This window comes from Neomonachus schauinslandi, chromosome 9 (assembly GCF_002201575.2).
Source record: "Neomonachus schauinslandi chromosome 9, ASM220157v2, whole genome shotgun sequence".
Classification (NCBI taxonomy): Eukaryota; Metazoa; Chordata; class Mammalia; order Carnivora; family Phocidae; genus Neomonachus; species Neomonachus schauinslandi.
In genome coordinates, this window is record NC_058411.1 from 138,576,679 (window position 1) to 138,599,200 (window position 22,522).

The window sequence follows — 22,522 nt, forward strand, 5'->3', positions numbered from 1 at the left end:
TGGAATGGATATAAAATTATATTAAAATATTAAAAGTACCTATGTGCCCAAATTTATAAGAAGATTCATTATTCATTCAGCCCAAAGATATTTACTGAGCAAGTATTATGCGCCAGGAACCATGCGAAGGTACTGAACATTTATTACCTGAGCTGCTAAAGCAAATGCTCTACCGTTAATTTACAAAGTGGGAACATCAAGGACCCCTCGGCTTCATTTCCTCATCTGTGCAGTGAAAGGGTTGAAAGACACTTCATTTGTACGATACTGTGGGTCAGTGCGTGTATGAAAGCCAAAATACTTACAAAGATCTCGGTTTAGAAGGACTTAATTTGTTATTAAGTTTGATGGCTGAATGGCGCTGTAGTTGCTCCTGTAGATTATTCTGGGGAACAGAGGCCATGATCCTAAACAGTGAGGAAAAGAACTATCAGCGGAGTTACGTACTTTGCATTAATCATAGTATTTCTTGGGGGGGGGTGTGTGCACAGTACTTTCCAACTGTGCTCAGATAAATTAGGGTTTTTTTTGGTCAATAAACTTTCGACATTTTTTTCACAACTGGTGGTATTTGAAATATAAAACCCTTAACTCACTGAAGGCTCACTTAAATAGCAAAATGACCTGGTTTCCCTCAATGCTAAAATAAGCACAAAAGACATCAGAGAAGAGATTATCTGTAAAGGGTTTGGAGAAAAACAGGACCTGGCTTGGGCTTGAAGAGTAAACAAGCTGGATGGGAGTGGGGTGGGAGTGAATGATGAGAGCACGCGGAAAACCACAAGAACAGGTGAACAGAAAAGAAGAAAGGCATCACCAGTGAGAACAATGGTTTTCCCGCAAGATGCTGTGCTTCATAATCATTAAATCTCTGCCTGAAAGAGTACTTTCACCAAGCACCTTTATACCCCTCGTGCGACAAGTGTGATATTGCTGAGCTACTGTGCAGGATAATGCAGTCTCAGCCACCTTAAAATTCGTGAGGCCGAAGGAAGACAGGATAGCTGATATCTATGCATAGTCAAAAATTCTCATTCAGGCTTACAGTTACAATCCTCTTTCCCATTCCATCTTTACCAGAGATCTACTTTTATTTTATGCCATGTACCTTAAGAGGAAGGGTTAACAACACCAGATGACATTCGTGGAGATACGAAGTTTTACATAAATCATATTCCACTCGCTGATTATTAAAATGATCTGTTTAACAACTGTTTTACTTGATTTTTTTTTATTTTAGTAATCTCCACATTCAATGTGGGGCCCAAACTCTCGACCAAGATCAAAAGTCACACTCCTCTGACTGAGCCAGCCAGGTGCCCCTATTTTACTTTAGATAGTAGTGAAAACAACTTGGAAGAAATGGAATTATATTCAATTGAGAAATTCCCATTTGTCCAGCTTGATGAAGATGATTATGATATAAACTTTGTTCCATGATCTCCAGAAGGAATGATTTCTGCCTCTTCTTCCTCTTTAATATGCTTTAGGTAAAACAGCTAATTAATTAATAAACACTGAATAATTCACACTGATAATGTGAATTATACCTTTTTTTTTTAAAGATTTTTAATTTATTTGACAGAGAGAGAGACAGCGAGAGAGGGAACACAAGAAGGGAGAGGGGAGAGGGAGAAGCAGGCTTCCCGCTGAGCAGGGACCCCGATGCGGGGCTCCATCCCAGGACCCCGGGATCATGACCTAAGCCGAAGGCAGACGCTTAACGACTGAGCCACCCAGGCGCCCCTGTAAACTAGATCTTAATAAAGTTGTTACCAAGGTAATCATAAAAAATTAGACAGAAGGGTTATAATGAACTCCTACATACCCATCACCCAGAGTCAACAATTATCAACTCCCCCAATATTGTTTCATCTGTACACACATCCCAGTGTCCTCACCTTACCATTCTGGAAGTTAACCTCCTCAAATAATGTATTTTAATCCTGTTGTCCCTTCTTTATTCATTACCTGCAATATTTCTATCAAGAGAAGCCTCCTTTGATCTACTATTTTGTTACCTAGTATAGTGCAGTTCACATAGGAAAGAGAGGAGAAATGTTAGATTCTTTCCTTTATTTATTAATTTCCAAAACAATGACTTGATTTTTTTGTTTGTTTTAAAGATTTTATTTATTTGACAGAGGGAACACAAGCAGGGGGAGGGGAGAGGGAGAAGCAGGCTTCCCACGGAGCAGGGAGCCTGATGCAGGGCTCGATCCCAGGACCCTGGGATCATGACCTGAGCCGAAGGCAGACGCTTAACGACTGAGCCACCCAGGTGCCCCTGACTTGATTTACCAACAACCCCCAATGATGGTCAATTTTTTCTTCAGTATTATAAACTCACAGGCTAAACATATTAGGTATATTTTAGTCCAATAGTTATCATCCTTATTGATTCTCCAATTATTTCATGTTTGGCCAGTGAGAGTCTCCTTAGTCCTTTTGACATAACCTTATTAGTCTTTGCGAGCTCCCCTGCTATCTGGAATGAAAAGATATTCCAGGCTAATCTTGTGCACTTTTTGCCCCAGACTTAGAATCAGACATTTCCCCAAAGGGCCCCGATTTTTTTCATGGAGAATATGTTAAGACCACAGTCTCCATGTGTCCAAAGGCACCTTCCCATTTCATCCCAATGTGGGCTTTGAACTCACGACCCCGAGATCAAGAGCTGCACGCTCCTCTGACTGAGCCTACCAGGAGCCCCGGCACCTCCCCATTTTATATCCAGTTAAAAGGAATGGTCTTTTGTTGAAATATGCTCTCTCCAAGGTCCGTCTAGTGTGGAAGTCCTTCACGGTATAAATGAGAAAGAGTGAAGTCACACTGCTGCCTCTCAGAATTTCAACCTTAGCAGCTGACACGGAGGCAGGTGAACACAGACCTTCAACCTTAAGACACTAAGTAGAACAAAATGGTCCATGGCATCATCAATACTTAACTTTTTCCCACATTCCTTCTAAGTTTTTATAGTTTTTATCTTATCCCTCTATGAATTTTCCATGTCTTATTTATGTTTGGATCAAAACCAGCCATGGTACTCTAAGAGATTTCCAACATCACTCCACAGCATGATGATATGTGTATTTAGTCATCTCAATAGTACAAATGTTTGATTAAATATTTCATAATTGTAGTGACACATTATGGATTCATAGTTAGCATGCCGTCAGCCTTAACCCTGGGCCACCTTTCCCTATTTTTAAGGAACATGACACTTTGGTTATTCCCAGAGGGCAGCATCCTCTAGCCAGAGACATATTCCAAAGCATGGTAGCAAGCACATAATTTTATTTTCCTTTTTTTATTATGTTCACAATTTTCTACTCATAATCCTTTAGTGGGAACGCTCTTCAGAAGTTGGTGAGTGGGGCGCCTGGGTGGCTCAGTCGTTAAGCGTCTGCCTTCGGCTCAGGTCATGATCCCAGGGTCCTGGGATCGAGTCCCACATCGGGCTCCCTGCTCCGCGGGAAGCCTGCTTCTCCCTCTCCCGCTCCCCCTGCTTGTGTTCCCTCTCTCGCTGTGTTTCTCTCTATAAAATCTTAAAAAAAAAATTTAAAAAAAAAAAAAAAAAAAAAAGAAGTTGGTGAGTGCTGAGAAGCAAAAAGGTGTTTCCTTTGTACCTACTCCATTAAAACATTAAATTGTTTAACACATAAAAAAAATTGTTTACTAACAACAGCAAAGATCAGTGATATAAAATTAAAGGAGGAAAATAAATTGAAAATAGAGACCAGTGAAAAGTTTCACAATACCAAAAAAGAGGAACAAAGTAATGAGCCCAGAAAACTTAAAGTAAAATAAACTTCTGAATTAGATTCACCACAGAAATCACAAGTATAATTTGGAAATGATCAACAATTTTCTCGCACTTATAGGAGGGAAATCATTCTTAAGCCATTGTAATAAGCAAAATACTGATTCAAAAGTGAGAAAAAAATTACTGAATGAAACAAAATAAACCACAAAACCAGAAAGAATAAATAAATGAGTAAAAAGAAGGAATGAGAGGATGATAACAATCCAGAGCTGGAATACAAAACATATACATAAGACTGTTGAATCTCAGATCTGTACCTCTGAAACAAACAATGCAATATATGTTAAGGAAAAAAAAAGAAAAAAAAAAGAAGATAGCAAGAGGGGAAGAATGAAGGGGGGAAATCGGAGGGGTAGACGAAGCATGAGAGACGATGGACTCTGAAAAACAAACAGGGTTCTAGAGGGGAGGGGGGTGGGAGGATGGGTTAGCCTGGTGGTGGGTACTGAGGAGGGCACGTTCTGCATGGAGCACTGTGTGTTATGCACAAACAATGAATCATGGAACACTTCATCTAAAACTAATGATGTAATGTATGGGGATTAACATAAGAATAAAAAATTTTTTAAAAAAGATAAAGTTTAGAAATTTTAAATAAAATTCAGCCATTAATATCAGGTTAAACTCTTGTTAAGATATCCTTGGAATGATCACAGTTGACACTTAATATTTGGTATGTAATCTTGAATTAAATTTCATATTTTACTGTTTTTAGCATGCCTAGGTCAATCCTTTATTGTATCAGACTATTAGTTATTCAAACTTTTTTCTTCACTTCCTATCCTATAATAACAACTATAATGCCTCTCCTAGTTGTTCCCTACTTGTGCTCTGTGCTCATCTAAAATAAAGCATGAAAGTTGGATTAAAAAAAAACAAAACAGGGCGCCTGGGTGGCTCAGTCGTTAAGCGTCTGCCTTCGGCTCAGGTCGTGATCCCAGGGTCCTGGGATCGAGCCCCGCATCGGGCTCCCTGCTCCGCGGGGAAGCCTGCTTCTCCCTCTCCCACTCCCCCTGCTTGTGTTCCTGCTCTCGCTCTCTCTCTCTCTCTGTCAAATAAATAAATAAAAAATCTTAAAAAAAAAAAAATTAAAACAAAACAAAACAAAACAAAACATATACCTAGTAAACGAGACTTCAAGTCTTTGTAAATTAAAGGAAACCAATGGCAAAATAAATAAATAATTAAAGGTGTCCTATCTGAACAGTATCTTGAATAAACAAAAATAGTTTAGGCCAGAAATTGAGAGGACCTTTATTTAACAAGCAGGCTGTTATACTAAGAAGTAGTCCAATGACATTAAACTAAAATGAAAAAAAAAATTTAAGTAATCTCTACACCAATGTGGGGCTTGAACTCACAACCCTGAGATCAAGAGTTGCATGCCTCATTGACTAAGCCAGTCAGGTGCCCCTAAAAGGAAAAATTAAAAAAAAAAAAAAAAGATCCAAGCAACTTTCATTCACTTGTGAAAAAAAAAAAAAAACCTTTTTGGAGTTTTTTTTTTTTTTTTTTTTTTTTTAAGATTTATTTATTTATTTGAGAGAGGGAGACAGAGAGAGAGAGTAGGAGAGCGAGTAGGGGTGGGGAACAGAGGGAGAGAATTTCCAGCAGATTCCACATTGAGTGTGGAGCCTGACGGAGGGGGCTCAATCTCACAACCCTTAGATCATGACCTGAGCCCAAACCAAGAGTCAGATGCTCAACTGACTGCGCCACACAGGTGCCTAGAGTTTTAACATTGTGAGGTACAAGCCTTATCTCCCAAACTGGCTGTTAAGAAATGGGCAAATAGATGGGGCTCCATGCTCAGTAGGGAGTCTGCTTCTTTCCTTCTGTCCCTCCCCCAGCTCACACACACATGCATACTCTTTCCCCCCAAAATAAATAAATCTTTAAAAAAAGAGAAATGTTCAAATAGCAACACTGACTTTAAAAACACAAATTTCGGTAGACACAAGGGGTAGCTTGCAGACTCTGTGTCCCTGCCTTGCCAGAAAACTATGAAAGTTCCTGTGGAAGTGAAGCAGAATTTCCTAAGAACATAAGGGGTAGAGAAGAGGACACCTATGATGGCTGTGAAGGCCCGTGGACGTCAAACTGATGTCTTTGGATGGTCATGAACTTATTATGGAAAGAACATGCATTAACATCCGGAACAATAAAAGCCACGTTGCGTGGCCCGAGTCAGTGTGCTGAGAATGAGACTACTAAGGTCAATTTCAGAGAGATCCCTTCATGTATGCTATCGAAAGTATGCGTGGGGGTGCCTGAGTGGCTCAGTTGGTTAGGCATCGGACTTGATTTTGGCTCAGGTCATGATCTTGGTGTCGGGAGATTGTCCCGCGTGGGACTCCGCATTGGGCATGGAGCCTACTTGGGATTCTCTCTCTCCTTCTGCCCCTACCACCCATCTCTCTTTAAAAAAAAAAAAAAGTACATGTGTATTTTACCTACAAGGTTCACTACACTAACAGCTCCACAGAAATGCCTAAATTCCCAACTGCACCTGAAACTGCGCTGGAAATGCTGGTGGCTGTGAACTTCTAGGTTGTTAAATATGATAAATCATAATAAACCATTAACTTTTTTCAGTGTTTCAAAATAAACAAATAGAAACAAAAATTTAAAAAGTTCGTGGAAGGAGCAGCTCATCTGAGTTAACCAGGTCTGAGACGTATTCTGAGAACATTGGCGGGAAAAGGACAGTTGCTGTGAAATGCAGTTATTACAACCAAAGTAAGGTTAAAGACTGCAGAAAAACAGAAGGACATAGGACAGAGAAAGCAAAGTTTTCTTCCTTTTTTTTCTTTAAGGGCAGAATTCCTTTTCTTTCAAATAAATGAGACTAAAGTTACTATTCTGGGATCTATCACAATCAGTACTACCTTCTCTCTAGGTCAAGCCTTTCTTTTATTTATTTTTTTTTAAGATTTTATTTATTTATTTGAGAGACAGAATGAGAGAGAGAGCACATGAGAGGGGGGAGGGTCAGAGGGAGAAGCAGACTCCCTGCTGAGCAGGGAGCCCGATGTGGGACTCGATCCTGGGACTCCAGGATCATGACCTGAGCCGAAGGCAGTCGCTCAACCAACTGAGCCACCCAGGCGCCCAGCCTTTCTTTTATTCTTTTTGTTGTCTTAGGATGGCTACTTCAGGACATGGGGATACACTACTTAAAAAGACTGCTCTTAAGAAATCCAGTGCCAACTAACATTCAGGTATGTCTTGCACTGTTTCCAGTTTTCTGCTGGAAGTGGAGGTTTTAGGGGTGAGCTCCACTTGGTTACTGTCCAAAGGGAGGAGCTACCTTTCCTGGGGCAAAAGTGAGGGCCAATCATAACCTTCAAACCTCAACTTCACCTCAATGAGGCACCAGGGACAAGCAACAACTCTCTCTAATCAAACATCAAGCAAATACAATTTCTAGAAGAGGAGGGACTTTTGACTAGGATTTCATAAATATGTGTTTTCTTTATTTATTGTCATACATAGTTTATCTTCTAGGAAGAGGCATATCTGTGTGAGTTACCCAAGAAAAGCAGAGCTGTCAAAATGTGGAATCTGACTGTATCCCACAAGAAAGGGAAATTTATTAATTACTGGGTATCAGGTGGTTGCCAGGTCCATTTTCCCAAAGATCTTTCATATCGCTATTTTTATTACAAAGGTTTTAATTATCTCTCTTTTTAATACCCATAGTAAAAATGTATTTAAAGTAATTCTCCATCTTTTAGACTTTTATTTAACTTCCAGTTATATTTAATAAGTAAAATTAAAACAACGGATAAGAGCTATAAAAAGAACCTACACATTATATCAAAGAAGAGTCCAAGGCAAAGGGAATAAATAAAAAAGTCATTGCAGAATGATAAAAAGCCCAAACTATACTTAATTTCTATGACCCAAACAACACAGCAAGAAAATGAATAAAGCTAAAACTATTAAAAATGCAAGGAGAAATAATGGAAAGAAACAGAATTGTAAGATTACTACAAAACACAAAGACCAGTGGAAATGAGAAATGTACTAAGATCCCAGCTTCTTTGGTCAATCCTGCCACAAATTCACTGTGGCTTGGAGGAATTCATTTACTCTCTCTAGCATCCTCATTTGTAAAATAAGGAGGTTGGGTGGGAGAGTTTCTGTGTTTCCTTCTAAAATTAGCCTTCTATGATTCCAGAACTAAATGGTATCTGGCAGGAATAAAATGAGAAGTGGAGAATATAATCCTTTAAAAAATGTTGATAAGCAATAAAAAAAAAATTGTCAAAGAAACAACATATACAAAAAAGTAGAGGGGCGCCTGGGTGGCTCAGTCATTAAGTGTCTGCCTTCAGCTCAGGTCATGATCCCAGGGTCCTGGGATTGAGCCCCGCATTGGGCTCCGTGCTCCTCCCTCTCCCACTCCCCCTGCTTGTGTTCCCTCTCTTGCTGTGTCTCTCTCTGCCAAATAAATAAATAAAATCTTAAAAAAAAAAAAAAACGTAGAGATTACATCGTTTCAACTTGGAGGCACAAGTTAATAAAAACAAATTAATAAGGAAAATAAAAGCAAAATTTAGAAAGTTTAAATTATGGTCTAAATAAAACAACTGGAGTTGATAGAAAAATCTCAATATTATAAAATAATACTATTTTTATTATTTTTTTTAAAGATTTTATTTATTTATTTGAGAGAGAGAATGAGATAGAGAGAGCACGAGAGGGGAGAGGGTCAGAGGGAGAAGCAGACTCCCTGCTGAGCAGGGAGCCCGATGCGGGACTCGATCCCGGGACTCCAGGATCATGACCTGAGCCGAAGGCAGTGGCTTAACCAACTGAGCCACCCAGGCGCCCCTAGAATAATACTATTTTTAAACAGTGAAAATTAAAACACTATATATTGAACTCTTAGTTGGCAGTGGTTCTTAGCATTTTAGGTCAGAGATTCTGATAACAATCTGATGAAAGTAATGGACCCTCTGTCCAAAACAATGAACACAATTTTGTCATAAGTTTCAGGTGGTTCTGAGTCCCACCAGAAACCCATAACCCTTGGTAAGAATCTGCTTTATCTTCTTTATCCATTCTACATTATATGTTAAAAAAAAAAAAAAAAAGATAACAGGAAGGGAAAAATGAAGGGAGGGAAATCGGAGGGGGAGACGAACCGTGAGAGACTATGGACTCTGAGAAACAAAGTGAGGGTTCTGGGGAGGGGCGGGGATGTTAGCCTGGTGATGGGTATTAAAGAGGGCACGTATTGAATGGAGCACTGGGTGTTATATGCAAACAATGAATCATGGAACACTACATCAAAAACTAATGATGTACTGCATGGTGATTAACATAATAAAATAAAATTTAAAAAAAAGAATCTGCTTTATCTGAATATGACTGAAGGAGAGGAAAACAAGGAACTAATTATACATTGTATAATCTTAGAAAAAGCACAGAATAACAATTCAAAAAAATTTTTTTTAAGATTTTATTTATCTGACAGAGAGAGAGGGAGAGGCCGAAGCAGGCTCTCCACTGAGCAGGGAGCCTGATGTGGGGCTCGATCCCAGCACCCCAGGATCACAACCTGAGCCAAAGGCAGACACTTAACCAACTGACCTACCCATGGGCCCCTAAAAAAAAATTTTTTTTAATGGCATGAAAGCCAATAAAGAAAAATTAGGGGAACTGATAAGAGGTTGTTTCTAGAGCACAATAAAGGGACAAATAGTAAAACAAAATATGAAAGGACAAAGTAAAATACAAAAAAGGAAATAAAACATAAAGAGAAACATATAAACACTAAGTACAAAAGTATGCTGGTTGATTTGAAAAATCCAAATTAAATACTTTTCTGAAAAAAACATGTCCTCAATATCGACACAAGATACAGGAAACCAAAATGAACAGTCAGAAAGAGAAAGAACTATAAAGTTTCTCTAAAAAGCACCAAATTCATTCTATAACACAAGCATGATCCTGACCCTAAAACATCATAAGAACAAAGTAAGAAACCTAGGTAAGAAGTAAGAATGCTCACCAACCTCAAACGGGCCTGCAGCTCTGCTGGAGAAAAGTACATTTCTTTGGTCAATCTACTCTCACCTTACTTCCTCAAACTTCCTACTCCTCTCTCTCAGCAGATGACTTCCTTTCTACATTACAGAGAACACAGAAACCATCACAGGAAACTCTCACTTTTCTGCAGCCAAACATGCAAGCCCGCCCTTTATGTGGACCCAGCCTACTCTCTTTGACAAGATCAAGTTCTCCACCTGAAACTTTAGATTCCCCTACACATCTTCCATCTTCCCAAAAACCTTACTCTATTTATTACTAAAACCCCAAAACACGACACTTATATGACTCTGTATCTCCTTTCCTGTAGAGCCAAACTTTTTTTTTTTTTTTAAAGATTTTATCTGTTTGAGAGAGAGAGCTCACGCAAGGGAGGAGTAGGAGAGGGACAAGCAGACTCCCTGCCAAGCGCGGAGCCCGACGCTGCGCTTAATCCCACAACCCTGAGATCATGACGTGAGCTGAAATCAAGAGTTGGATGCTTAACTGACTGAGCCACCCAGGTACCCCTAGAGCCAAACTTCTTGAGAGACTTACCTTCACTCTCCATTTCCCCACTCTCACAACTCTTTTCCTCATATAAATCTGGCTTCTACCCTGACCACAATGCTAAACGCTTAATAGGGCCACTAATGATCTCTATGTTACTTAATCCAATAGCCTTTTTCGACCCTTCTGTTTTCTGACCTCTAAGTATATGACATAGTTGACTATATGCTCCTTCTTGAAACAGGAGGCTTCTATCAGACCCTCTTGACACAGTTTACTCTTAACTCATCCTTCAACATGTCAACCGAATCATTACTTCCTTAAGGAAAACTCCGTATTTAGGTAGTAGCATAAGAGGTTAAGAGCATGGGTTCTGGGCCAAAGTACATGGGTTTCTGTCCTGACTCTGCCACTTACTAGCTAAGTCCCTTTGGACATTATCATTTAACCCCTTCGTACTTCAGATTCCTCATCTACACAGTGCCCACCCACCTCATGTGGTTGTTACATGAATTTAAGTGAATTAGTGTTTGTGAAGTGTTTAGAATGGTCTCTGGTAGACAGTAAGCAATATATATATGTGTGTGTGTGATAAAGAACAATTCCCCTATAATACATTCTTATAATAACAAATACTTCTCAATTGCAGTTCTTATCGTAGTTTTAACTCTACATTCATTTTTGTAATTATTTGATTGGTTATTTCTTCTACTAGATTGTAAGTACTATGCAGATTGGGCCGTTATTTATTTTTTTAAAGATTTTATTTATTTGTCAGAGAGAGAGAGTGCGCGCAAGCAGGGGGAGCGGCAGGCAGAGGGAGAAGCAGGCTCCCTGCCGAGCAGGGAGCCCGATATGGGACTCGATCCCAAGACCCCAGGATCACGACTTGAGCCGAAGGCAGACGTCTAACCAACTGAGCCACTCAGGCATCCCCATTATTGGTTTTATAATCCATAATGTCTCTAAGTACCTAGCACTTAACTAATATTTATTCAATGAAAGAATAAAAACAATTTTAAAGAATATAGAAAGGACGGCTCAAAAGGACTTTATTATTTTAAAGATTTATTTATTTGAGAGAGAGAGAATGCGAGAAAGAGCATACACATGTGCACAGGGGAGGAAGGGGCAGAGAGAGAGGGAGAGAGAAATTCAAGCAGACTCAGCTCTGAGCGTGGAGCCTGATGCGGGGCTCAATTTCACAACCCTGAGATCACGACCTGAGCTGAAACCAAGAGTCAGGTGCTTAACCAACTGCGCCAACCAGGCACCCCTCAAAAGAACTTTAACTGTGATCAACTATGGCTTATCTCAGAAATGTAAAGCTGGTTTAACATTAAGTAAAACCATTAATATGATATGTCATCTTAACAGTTTACTTAATAAAAATCAGTATGATCAGAAGAACAGATTTTAAAAATACATTTCTAGTGGGGTAAAACACATATGCAGTAAAGTGCACTGAACTTAAATATACGTCTCAATATAGTTGTACTTATATATTCAACTACATAAACAACATTCAAATCATGGTATAGAACGTTTCTAACATCTCAATATGCTTTCTTATTCCCTTTCCCAGTTAATATACCCCAGATGTAACCACTATCTGACTCTACTACCAATGATTAGTTTTGCCTCTTCTTGAACTTCTTTATTCATATATAGAGAATTATACAGTATGTACTACCAATGCATTTTTGAAAAGCCATCTGATAAAACTCAAACTATGTCTAATAGATAGACTAAAACACAGAAGTTAAAATTAAGGCCCAATGTAATATCTTATATTTTACATTAGGGGTGAATCCAATAAAAACAGGGGCAAAAAACAAGGCTGTTCTCTTATTTTCACTCTCATATTGGACATTTTTGCCAATACAAAAATACTCAAAAAGGAAAATACTAGAAAAGAAGAGATGAGAGTATCATTACATGCAGACAATATGATTATATACCAACACAATCCAAAGGAAATCAGTCATAACAATAGATAATTAAAACTTCAGGAGAGTGGTTAAATAAAAGATAAATAGAAATCCACAGAAGTCAAGTGCATTCTCGTGTAGTGGTAATAACTAACTAGAAAATACAATTTTTAAAAAGCATTCAGTTAACAATAGCAATTAAAAGTATTAAACTACCAATTAACCTAACAAAAGACATACATCTTCATGATATAAAGAAAATGACCAAATATTACTGGGAGAAATAAAGAAAAGTTTGGAAAAATATTTCATAGACAAATGTTTCATATTCTTCAATGAAAGTTTTAAATATCATTAACAGTTTTTCATAAATTAATTCATGAGTTTAACAAAATTCCAATGAAAACACCACAAGAACACTTCACAAAACTCAACAAAAATGCTTCTAAAGTTCATCTGACAAAAGCACAAGACGAAATAACATTGGGAAATACAATTATGTTAAATATAACAGTAATTTAAATGGCATGGTACGCATCTTTAAAAAAGAAAAATCTAGTCTCCAAAACATAATGTTTAATGTGTGGTGAGAGAAACATAACAAGATAGGGAAAATAATTAGTATTTAACAAGCATTACTGGGGTGTTAGCAAGCAATATATTCTAGATCAGGAGCTGGCAAACTACGACTCATGGGCCAAATCTGGCCTGCAGCCAGTTTTCGTAAGCAATGTTTTACTGAAACACAACCATGCTTATTTGTTCACATATTACCTATGGCTGCTTTAACACCAGAGTTGGGTAGTTATGACAGAGACTATCTGGTCTGCAAAGCCTAAACAATTTACTATCTGGCCCTTTATAGAAAAGGTTTGTTGATAGTTGCTCTAGATTACTGTTGGGTTAAAAAAAAAAAGGAATTATTAAATACATCAAATCTCCGACAAGAAGTTAAAAAAATTATCAGGCCAAAATCTAAATGAAAGTGGGCAACCAGAGAGTTATGGAAACACTGAAATTGCTTTTGTCCTAAGACAGATGTCTAATCCCAAGAATCTAGATGTCAATTTTGATAGCCTTGGAGGGAAAAGATGGACAAAATGAGAATTAAGGCCTAACCAGTGTGGGAAATGTTCGCCTATAAAACCAGCACCCCCAATGGCTATATGATTTGGGAAAATGTAAACCAAAATTAAACCCCATTTCTATCCCTGGTGTCTGTAAGCAAAGGGAAGTTACCAGTTGCTGAGGGACTAAGTGGGACAGACCCTGAGACCACAAGCCCAAGAATATTTTCAAATCAATTTTTAGACCTGAATAATTCCTTAAAACTTCGAGTCATGAATTTAGATTAAAGTGATCCTAACTCCAAAGCACCTGGCAGAAGCAAATGCAAAAATGTCCCTGGAGAAATATACCTTTATCTTAGGGCTTAAATAATTTCCATAAATAATTTTTCAAGACAACATGTAGCAAACACAGACAAAAATAGCCAAGTACACAAGGAAACAAGGCACCAAGAATGAGAACTAGTTGTAATAGAGAAACAGTCGAATAGTATTAGGCATAAAAGTTTGAAGTAATTAAACTTACTGTGTTTAGAAAAATCAACGAGCTTGAAAGTATCTGCAGTAAACAGAAAACTATAAAAATGATCTTGCCAAGAGAACTTCTAAAAATGAAAAATACAATAACCAAAATTAAGAATTCAATGAATGGATTTACCAGTAAATTACACACAACTAAAGAGATAATTAGTAAATGGGAGGGAAAATCAGAAGCAAGTGTCCAGGATCCGTCTCCAGGGATTTCTCACATTCCTACATAGTCCAAGCCTTTTGGGCAAAGGACACATTAAATCTTTGGCAGCTAGACATAGCGTGTCCCTCAAAGACAGATCTGGAGTCATACCTCCCCAGAGACATCCCACAGTAGTAAAGACAAAGCCATCTCCTTTCTCTCCCTGGAGACATTTCCTTACGTGTCAGGGTAATAAACCTTAAGACATCTTCCCCATCTCACCCAGGGCAGATTTGCCTACATCCTAGGGTAACGAGTAATCTCTCTGGAGGGAAGGATGTGCAGTGTGTCAGCAACCCTTAAGTGCTCAGAGTCTCTAAATTTTGGAGTTCCTTTTCTGTGATGCACTAAGCTGTATGCATGCACAGATACCACCTTGCCCTCATCACCTCACCCTGTGGGAATTAGGGCATGGGGAACTGATGTAAGATATTGCTGGCTGTGCCTGCTGTAATAAATTGTATCTCTGATCCAGGGGTCTTGGATCTTGTCAGTACTATGTAAATGTACACATATGTGTGTATAAAAACCTGTGACAGGCTAACTTGCTAGTTTAAAAGAAGGGCAAAATCTAAGATCCTTCATGGTTTCTGACTTAATAAATGCTTACACAGATAAAGAAAACAGATGGAAAATATGAGAAGTTAGAAGACATGGAAGATAGAGTAAGAAACTGTAACAGAAATTAAACAGAAATCTAGTTCCAGAAAGAGGAGAAACTGGTGTAGAACTAATACTTAAAAAGGTAAGAGCTGGGATGTTTCCAGAATCAAAGACACGAATCTTCAGATTCAAGAAAGCAAACAAATTCTGAGCAGGATAGATAAAAAAGAAATCCACACCAAAATATATCATTGTACAACATTTGAATAGAAAATTGATCTCTTCCGCAAAAATGAAAATCAGAAGACAGTAGAATGATATTTTCCATGTGCTGACAGAAAATAACCTAGACCTCTTTTCCCAGCAAAAATATCCTTCAAAAATTGAGACTGAACCATATTCTTTAAAAGGATGAATTTTGTGAAATATGAATTACATCTCAGTAAAGCTGTTACTTTTAAAACTGACTATAACAAAAGCAACAGATAATAAATGTTGAGGATGCGGAGAAATTGGAACCCTCGTACACTGCTGTTGAGAGTATAAAATGGTGCAGCTGTGTTGGAAAAGTCTGGCAGTACTTCAAAAGATTAAACAGAGAGTGATTTCACTCCTAGATATATACTCAAAAGAACGGAAAACATGGATTCAAACAAATACTTGTACCTGAATGTTCACAGAGGCATTATTCATAATAGCCAAAAAGTAGAAACAACCCAAATGGCCATCCACTGACAAATGGAAAAATAAAACATGTGTGTCCCTGTGATGAAATATTATTTGGTCATACAAAGGAATATAGTACTGATTCATGCTACAATAATGATGAACCTTGACATACTACGCTAAGGGAAAGAAGCCAGTCACAAAAACCCACACATGGTATGATTCTATTTATATGAAATGTGCAGAATAAGCAAAGCTGTATAAAGGAAGTAGGTTAGTGATTGCCTGAGGGTGGGGGTGGTGATCAGATTGGGGGGTGATGGCAAGGGGTGTGGAGGTTCTCTTTGGGTTGAGGAAAATATTTTGAAATCAACCGTGACAATGGTTACACAAATCTATGAATATAGTAAGAGCCACTGAGTTGTACTCTTTAAATGGGTGAATTTCACGTTTTGTGAATCACATCTCGAAGTTGTTATAAAAAAATCAAGGTGAAATAAAAACATTTTCAGATCATCAAAACCAGTAGTTTGCCACCAGCAACTCTCATCAAATGAGATTCTGAAGGAGGTACTTAAGGTAGTAGGGAAGTGAGCCTACCTGGAAGTTCTCAGATGATAGTGGACTGAAGAAGTCAAGAAAGTGGCAAATATTTGGCTAAATCTATGAAAGCCCTGACTGCACAAAGTAACAATAATGTCTTGCAGGGCTAAAATAAATAGTTAAAATACTCAACAGTAATGACACATAAGTAGGGTAAAGAAAGTTAATGTGTTCCAAGGCCTCTGTGTTGTGAGGGGTGTATGGTGTTGTTTAGCTTTAGACTTTGAGAGGACAAATATGCATGCTGCACTTTCTAGGTAACCACTGAAGAATAAAAATAGATTAACTTAAAACTCTTGATTTCAGCTCAGGTCATGATCTCAGGGTGGTGGAATGGAGACCCGCCTCGGGCTCCACGCTCAGCAGGGAGTCTACTTGAGATTCTCTCCCTCTCCCTCTGCCTTTCCCCCTGCTCACACGCTCTCTCCCTCTCAAATAAATAAGTCTTTAAGAAAAGCTATAAAAAAGGAGAGAAAAGGAAAAATATAATACAAAGTACAAAATAAGTTAGTAGTAGATTTAAATCCAAGTATTTGTTAGTTACAATAAATATAAATAAATATAAATATATACAATAAATAAATATAAATAAATATAAATATACAATAAATATACAATAAATAAATATAAATATATTTATATAAATATAAATTTGTTAGTTACAATAAATAAATATAAAAAACTGACCAATTACTTTGCCTGAAAAGATTATCAATCTGAACTTAGAAAATGAAATCTATTACATTTGCTGTTTGTTAGAGACATGTCTAAAACACTAGGTGTATAGGAAGGTTGAAAGATGAAAAATATATGTAAAAACTCACCAGAAGAAAGCTGAGATTGCTATATTAATATCAGACAAAATAGATCTTAAGACAAAAAACCTTACTAGAGGTAAAGAGGGTCACTGTATAATGATAAAGAATTCAATTCACTAGAAAGATATAACAATTTTAAATCTGTATGGCCCATAAAGTAACTGCAAAATACATGAAGCAAAAACTGATAGAATTATAAGAAACAGAAAAAGACTATAATTATAGAATTAAAATTAGCTCTCAGTAATTGATAGAACAAGTAACTAATCAGTAACAACCCAGAAGATCTGAATAACACAACCTTTACAACCACAAAATGTGCATTCTTTTCAAGAAGAGACGCTTACAGAAGCTGACCATGTACTAGGCCATAAGGCAAGTCTCAACAATTTCAAAGGATTGAAGTCCCAAGATGTTCTCCAACCAAATGTAATTATGCCAGAAATCAATAATAAAAAGATAACTGGAAAAAGTAACTGTTTTAGTATCCATTGATGATTCATGCCTGAAGAAATAATAGTATGATTGTAAACAGTAGGACTGTGTAATGATGGTTTTCATAACCCCATCCATCATTCTTTGTAGTTGGCACCATGATTCAGTAGCTGGCATAAAACTGTAAAGAACTTTCCCTTCTCCCCTATTTGCTTTTTATCAGTAAGGATTCTTAACATATTTGGTGGGCTGTAATCCATTACTGTCATTATTTTCATGCTCAAATGCTTTCATATTTGATTAGTGGGAATGGAGCTCCTTAAAGCTGGCTCCTGTATCCTTTTATATTTTTAATTGTGCTAAAATACATGTGATATAAAATTTACCATCTTAATCATTTTTAAGCATATGGTTCAGTGGAATAAAGTATATTCACATTGTCGTGCAACCAATTGCCAGAACTTTTTCATCTTGCAAAAGTGAAACTCTATACCTGTTAAACAGTAACTCTCCACTTCCCCTCTCCCCAGCCCCTGACAATCACCATTCTTTCTGTTTCTATGGATTTGACTACTTTAGTGGACCCATACAGTATTTGTCTTTTTGCGACTGGCTTGTTTCACTTAGTATATTGTCTTCAAGGTTTATTCATGGCTGTAGCATGTGTCAGAATTTCCTTCCTTTTTAAAGCTTAGTGATATCCCATTGTATGGATCTAACACATTTTGTTTATCCATTCTTCTGTCCATGGGCATTTGGGTTGCTTCCACTTTTTGGTTATTGTGAATAATGCTGCTGTGAATGTATGTGTACAAATTATCTTTGAAACCCTGCTTTCAATTCTTTTGGGTCTATACCCAGAAGTGGAATTCCTGGATCCTACAGTAATTCTATTATTTTTAATTTTTGAGGAATAGCCATACTATGTTCAACAGCAGCTGCACCATTCTACATTCCCACCAGCAGCGCACAATTTCTCCACATCCTCACCAACACTTGTTGTTCTGTTTTGTTTTGTTTTTTATAGTAACCATCCTAACAAGTGTGAGATGATATCTTGTGTTTTCAATTTGCATTTCTCTAATAAATTTGTGATGTTGAGCATCTTCTCATGTGCTTTTTGGTCATTTGTGTATCTTCTTTGACAAAATGTCCATTCAAATCCTTTGCTCACTTTTAATTGGGTTGTTATTTGTTTTAAGGAACTATAGGAGTTCTTCATTCTGGACTAGGGGAAGGGGAGTAGAAAGGAGGCAAGACAAAGGGGCATGAGGAAACTTTTGGGAGAGATGAGTATGTTAATGAACCTGATTGTGGTGATGATATCTCTTGTCAAAACTGATCAAACTGTACACTTTACAGGGGCACCTGGATGGCTCAGTTGGTTGAGCAACTGACTCTTGACTTTGGCTCAGGTCATGATCTCTGGGTCATGGGATTGAGCCCCACGTCAGGCTCCATGGTTAGCATGGAGTCTGCTTGGGATTCTCTCCCTCTCCCTCTGCACAGCCCCCACCACACCCCTGCAAAAAATTGTACACTCTACATATATGCAGTTTATTGTAGATCAATAAAACTGCTTTAAAACACACAAAACCCAAAGACATCTAGAAGACTGAAAGTTTTGGGGAAATTTTATTTCACTTTAGTCCTTCAACAACTCAAGACAGATGACTAAACCAACAATAGTAAGAATACAAAGTTAACTAATAAAAAAAGAATTTGGAAGTTTTCCTTCATTTCCTATGCTCTGAAACAATGTACTTACCACTGGGATTATGTAGACTCAAAAAATTTTCAATAGAATTTCTCTATGAAACCATTTAGATCTAGTGTTTTTTTTATGTCCAATGGGACAGTTCTTTCATAACCTTATTCTATGAAAATTGAGTTATTTAACTTCCAATCTTTGTTGGCGTCAATATTGGTAAATTGTATTTTCCTAAATAATTTTCCATTTCATTTGAATTTTCAAAATCATTTAACACAGAAGTATGCAAATTAATATCATTAAAATTTTTTTCCACTTGTCATTTGTTATTTTGTATTTGTGATTTCTCCCAATGTTCTTAACTTAGCTATTAGCTTACCTGGTTTGTTAAATAGTTTAAGATCTAAGATTGTGATTTCTTAATCAGATGTTTCTCTGTTCTCCATTTCATTAATCTCTGCTTTAATCTTTATTGTTTTTTATTCTCTTGTGCTTTCTTTTGTTTTCTTTTGTTCTTTTTCTAACTTTCTAAGTTTGGAATTTACTTCATTTATTTTCCTTCCTAAATTGACAATGTGTGTAAGACGACGAACTTCCCCCCAACCACTACTTTATATGTATCTTACAGAATCTGATATTGTGTTTTCATTTAATTAATTTTAAGGAATCCTTTATTTCAATTTGTAGTTCCTTGTATCCAATAGTTCTTTAATTGAGGGTTTAATTTTCCATATGGACCAGACTTTTGCTTTTTTAAAATTTCATTTTAAATTTCTAGTTTTGTCGGGTGCCTGGGTGGCTCAGTTGGTTAAGTGACTGCCTTCGGCCCAGGTCATGATCCCGGAGTCCTGGGATCGAGTCCCACATCGGGCTCCCGGCTCAGCGGGAAGCCTGCTTCTCCCTCTGACCCTCTCCCCTCTCATGCTGTTTCTCTCTCTCTCTCTCAAATAAATAAATAAATAAAATCTTTAAAAAAGAAATAAATAAATTTCTAGTTTTGTTGTATAATGATAAGAACTGTTTGCAACGTTTCTACTTTATAGAAATTACTAATTTTTTCCTTGCAACGTAATATATGAACTATTTTTATGAATGTAAATACACTTAAGTAGATAGATCATGGGGCGCCTGGGTGCCTCAGTTGGTTAAGCATCCAAGCATCCATTTGGCTTAGGTCATGATCTCAGGGTCCTGAGATCGAGCTCTGCTTCAGACCCTATGTTCAGTTCGGCGTCCCCCTGCTGCTCCCCTTGCCCCCACTCCCTCTTCCCTCTCCTCGAATAAAGAAATAATCTTAAAAAAAAAAAAAAAAAGACAGATTACTGTACTAATCCTGCAACTTTTCCAAAGATTTTTAATTTTTCAAAGTAAAAGAAAAAAAACTATAGGAAATCTCCATGTTTAGAAATAAATACACTTATAAATAAACTGTGCATCAAATAAGATATCAATGGGTACTGGAATATATTTGGAACTGAACATAATGAAAGTCCGCATATAAAAATGTGATATGCAATTGAAGAGGTAGTGACCAGGAAATGTACAGCCATAATTGTTAGAAAATAAGGCAGAAAATTAATGAGCAGAAAGCATCTATCTTAAATAGTTAGAAAATGTAAAACAAACTAAGCCTGATGAGAATAGAAAGGAGAAAGTTATAAACAACTAAAAATAATAAACAAATGATAGAGAGGATCAATAAGCTAAAGTTTGTTCTGTGAAAAGACTTACCAAAAACAAGTGAAAAGACACAAATCAGTTAACAGGACTGAAAGAAGAGACTTAACTGTATATACCATAGACGTTAAAATATCGTAATAGATCCTAAACAACATTGTGCCAATAAACTTTAAAATTTAGATGAAATGGACAAACTTCTTTAAAAATTAACTTATCAGAGCGCCTGCGTGGCTCAGTCGTTAAGCGTCTGCCTTCGGCTCAGGTCGTGATCCCAGGGTCCTGGAATCGAGCCCCACATCAGGCTCTCTGCTCTGCGGGAAGCCTGCTTCTCCCTCTCCCACTCCCCTTGCTTGTGTTCCCTCTCTCGCTGTGTGTCTCTCTCTGTCACATAAATAAATAAAATCTTTAAAAAAAGAATTAACTTATCAAGTCACTCAAAAAGAAACAGAAGGGGCGCCTGGGTGGCTCTGTTGGTTAAGTGTCTGTCTTTGGCTCAGGTCATGATCCTGGTGTTCCAGGATTGAGCCCCGCATCAGGCTCCTTGTTCAGCGGGGAGTCTACTTCTCCTTCTCACTCTCCCTCTGTGCTCTCTTTCTCTCACTCTCTCTCAAATAAATAAAATCTTAAAAAAAAAAGAACCAGAAAACCTGATAGCCTTATAACCACTTAAGGGAAATATCTATGGTTAAGACTTGCTCTGCCAGACACATAAAAGACTAATAAAAAAATTCTTTAAAACCATAGCAGTGATGGGGTGCCTGGGTAGCTTAGTCAGTTGTGTGTCCAACTCTTGATTTCGGCTCAGGTCATTATCTCAGGGTCGTGAGACTGAGACCCACATTGGGCTCTGCACTGAGCATGGAGTCTGCTTGAGATTCTCTCTCTCCCTCTCCCTTTGCCTGTCCCCCTGCTTGCATGTGCTCGTTCACGCTCTCTCAAAAAAAAAAAAAAATATATAGTGGTGATGATGTAAGGACAGGCAGGAAGACCAGAGGAAGAGTAAAAGGACCCAGAAACAAACCCATACACAGATAATTTATAACAATTTATGACATTTATCACTGCAGAACACTAGAGAATGAGTCTTTTTGGTAGTTGGTGCTGGGACCCTGGATACCTATATGGAAAAGAAATGAAGTGTAAACTCTACTTCATTCACTCCATACACATAAATCACTTTCAAGTGAACTGCAGATCTAAATGTAAAGGGCAAAGCAATAAAGTTTCTGGGGGTGCCTGAGTGGCTCAGTCAGCTAAATGTCTGCCTTTGGCTCAGGTCATGATCCCAGCATTCTGGGATCAAGCCCCATGTCCGGCTCCCTGCTCACCCAGGAGTCTACTTGTCCCTCTCCCTCTGCCCCTCTCCCCATGCGTGCACGCTCTCTCTCTCTCTCTCAAATAGATAAAATTAAAAAAAAAAAATAAAGTTTCTGGAGAATAATATAGAATAACTTCATAACTTCTAAGAGATTTCTCAGATAAGATACAAAAAGCACTAAAAAAAAAAAGAAAAAGACTGTAAAATTGAATTACATTTTAATTTAAGAATCTTTTATGTGTCGGGTGCCTGGGTGGCTCAGTTGGTTAAGCAACTGCTTTCGGCTCAGGTCATGATCCTGGAGTCCCTGGATCGAGTCCCGCATCGGGATCTCTGCTCGGCAGGGAGCCTGCTTCTCCCTCTGACCCTCCCCCCCTCTCATGTGCTCTCTCTCTCATTCTCTCTCTCAAATAAATAAATAAAATCTTAAAAAAAAAAAAAGAATCTTTTATGTGTCAAATAGCCTAAAACAGCAAGACTTTTGAGACAACTGAATATAAAGAAAAGCAAGGTAATGATTACACATAAGTCAGGATAATGGTTGTTTTGGGGTAGAGGATGAGATGGGGCAGACATGGGGCC

At 37.7% G+C, this 22,522-nt stretch overlaps 1 protein-coding gene and 1 pseudogene across 1 annotated transcript in view; one reads left to right on the top strand and one right to left on the bottom strand.

Annotated features, from left to right (window-relative positions):
* Positions 1 to 403, bottom strand: part of BLM (BLM RecQ like helicase) — a 60,266-nt gene extending 59,863 nt beyond the window's left edge. Inside the window, exon 1 of the mRNA XM_044918307.1 lies at positions 306 to 403. Within this exon, the coding sequence (XP_044774242.1) occupies positions 306 to 403 (98 nt within the window). The remainder of the gene's footprint in view (positions 1 to 305) is intronic.
* Positions 402 to 6,376, top strand: LOC110572201 (annotated as a pseudogene).
* Positions 6,377 to 22,522: the final 16,146 nt, after the last annotated feature.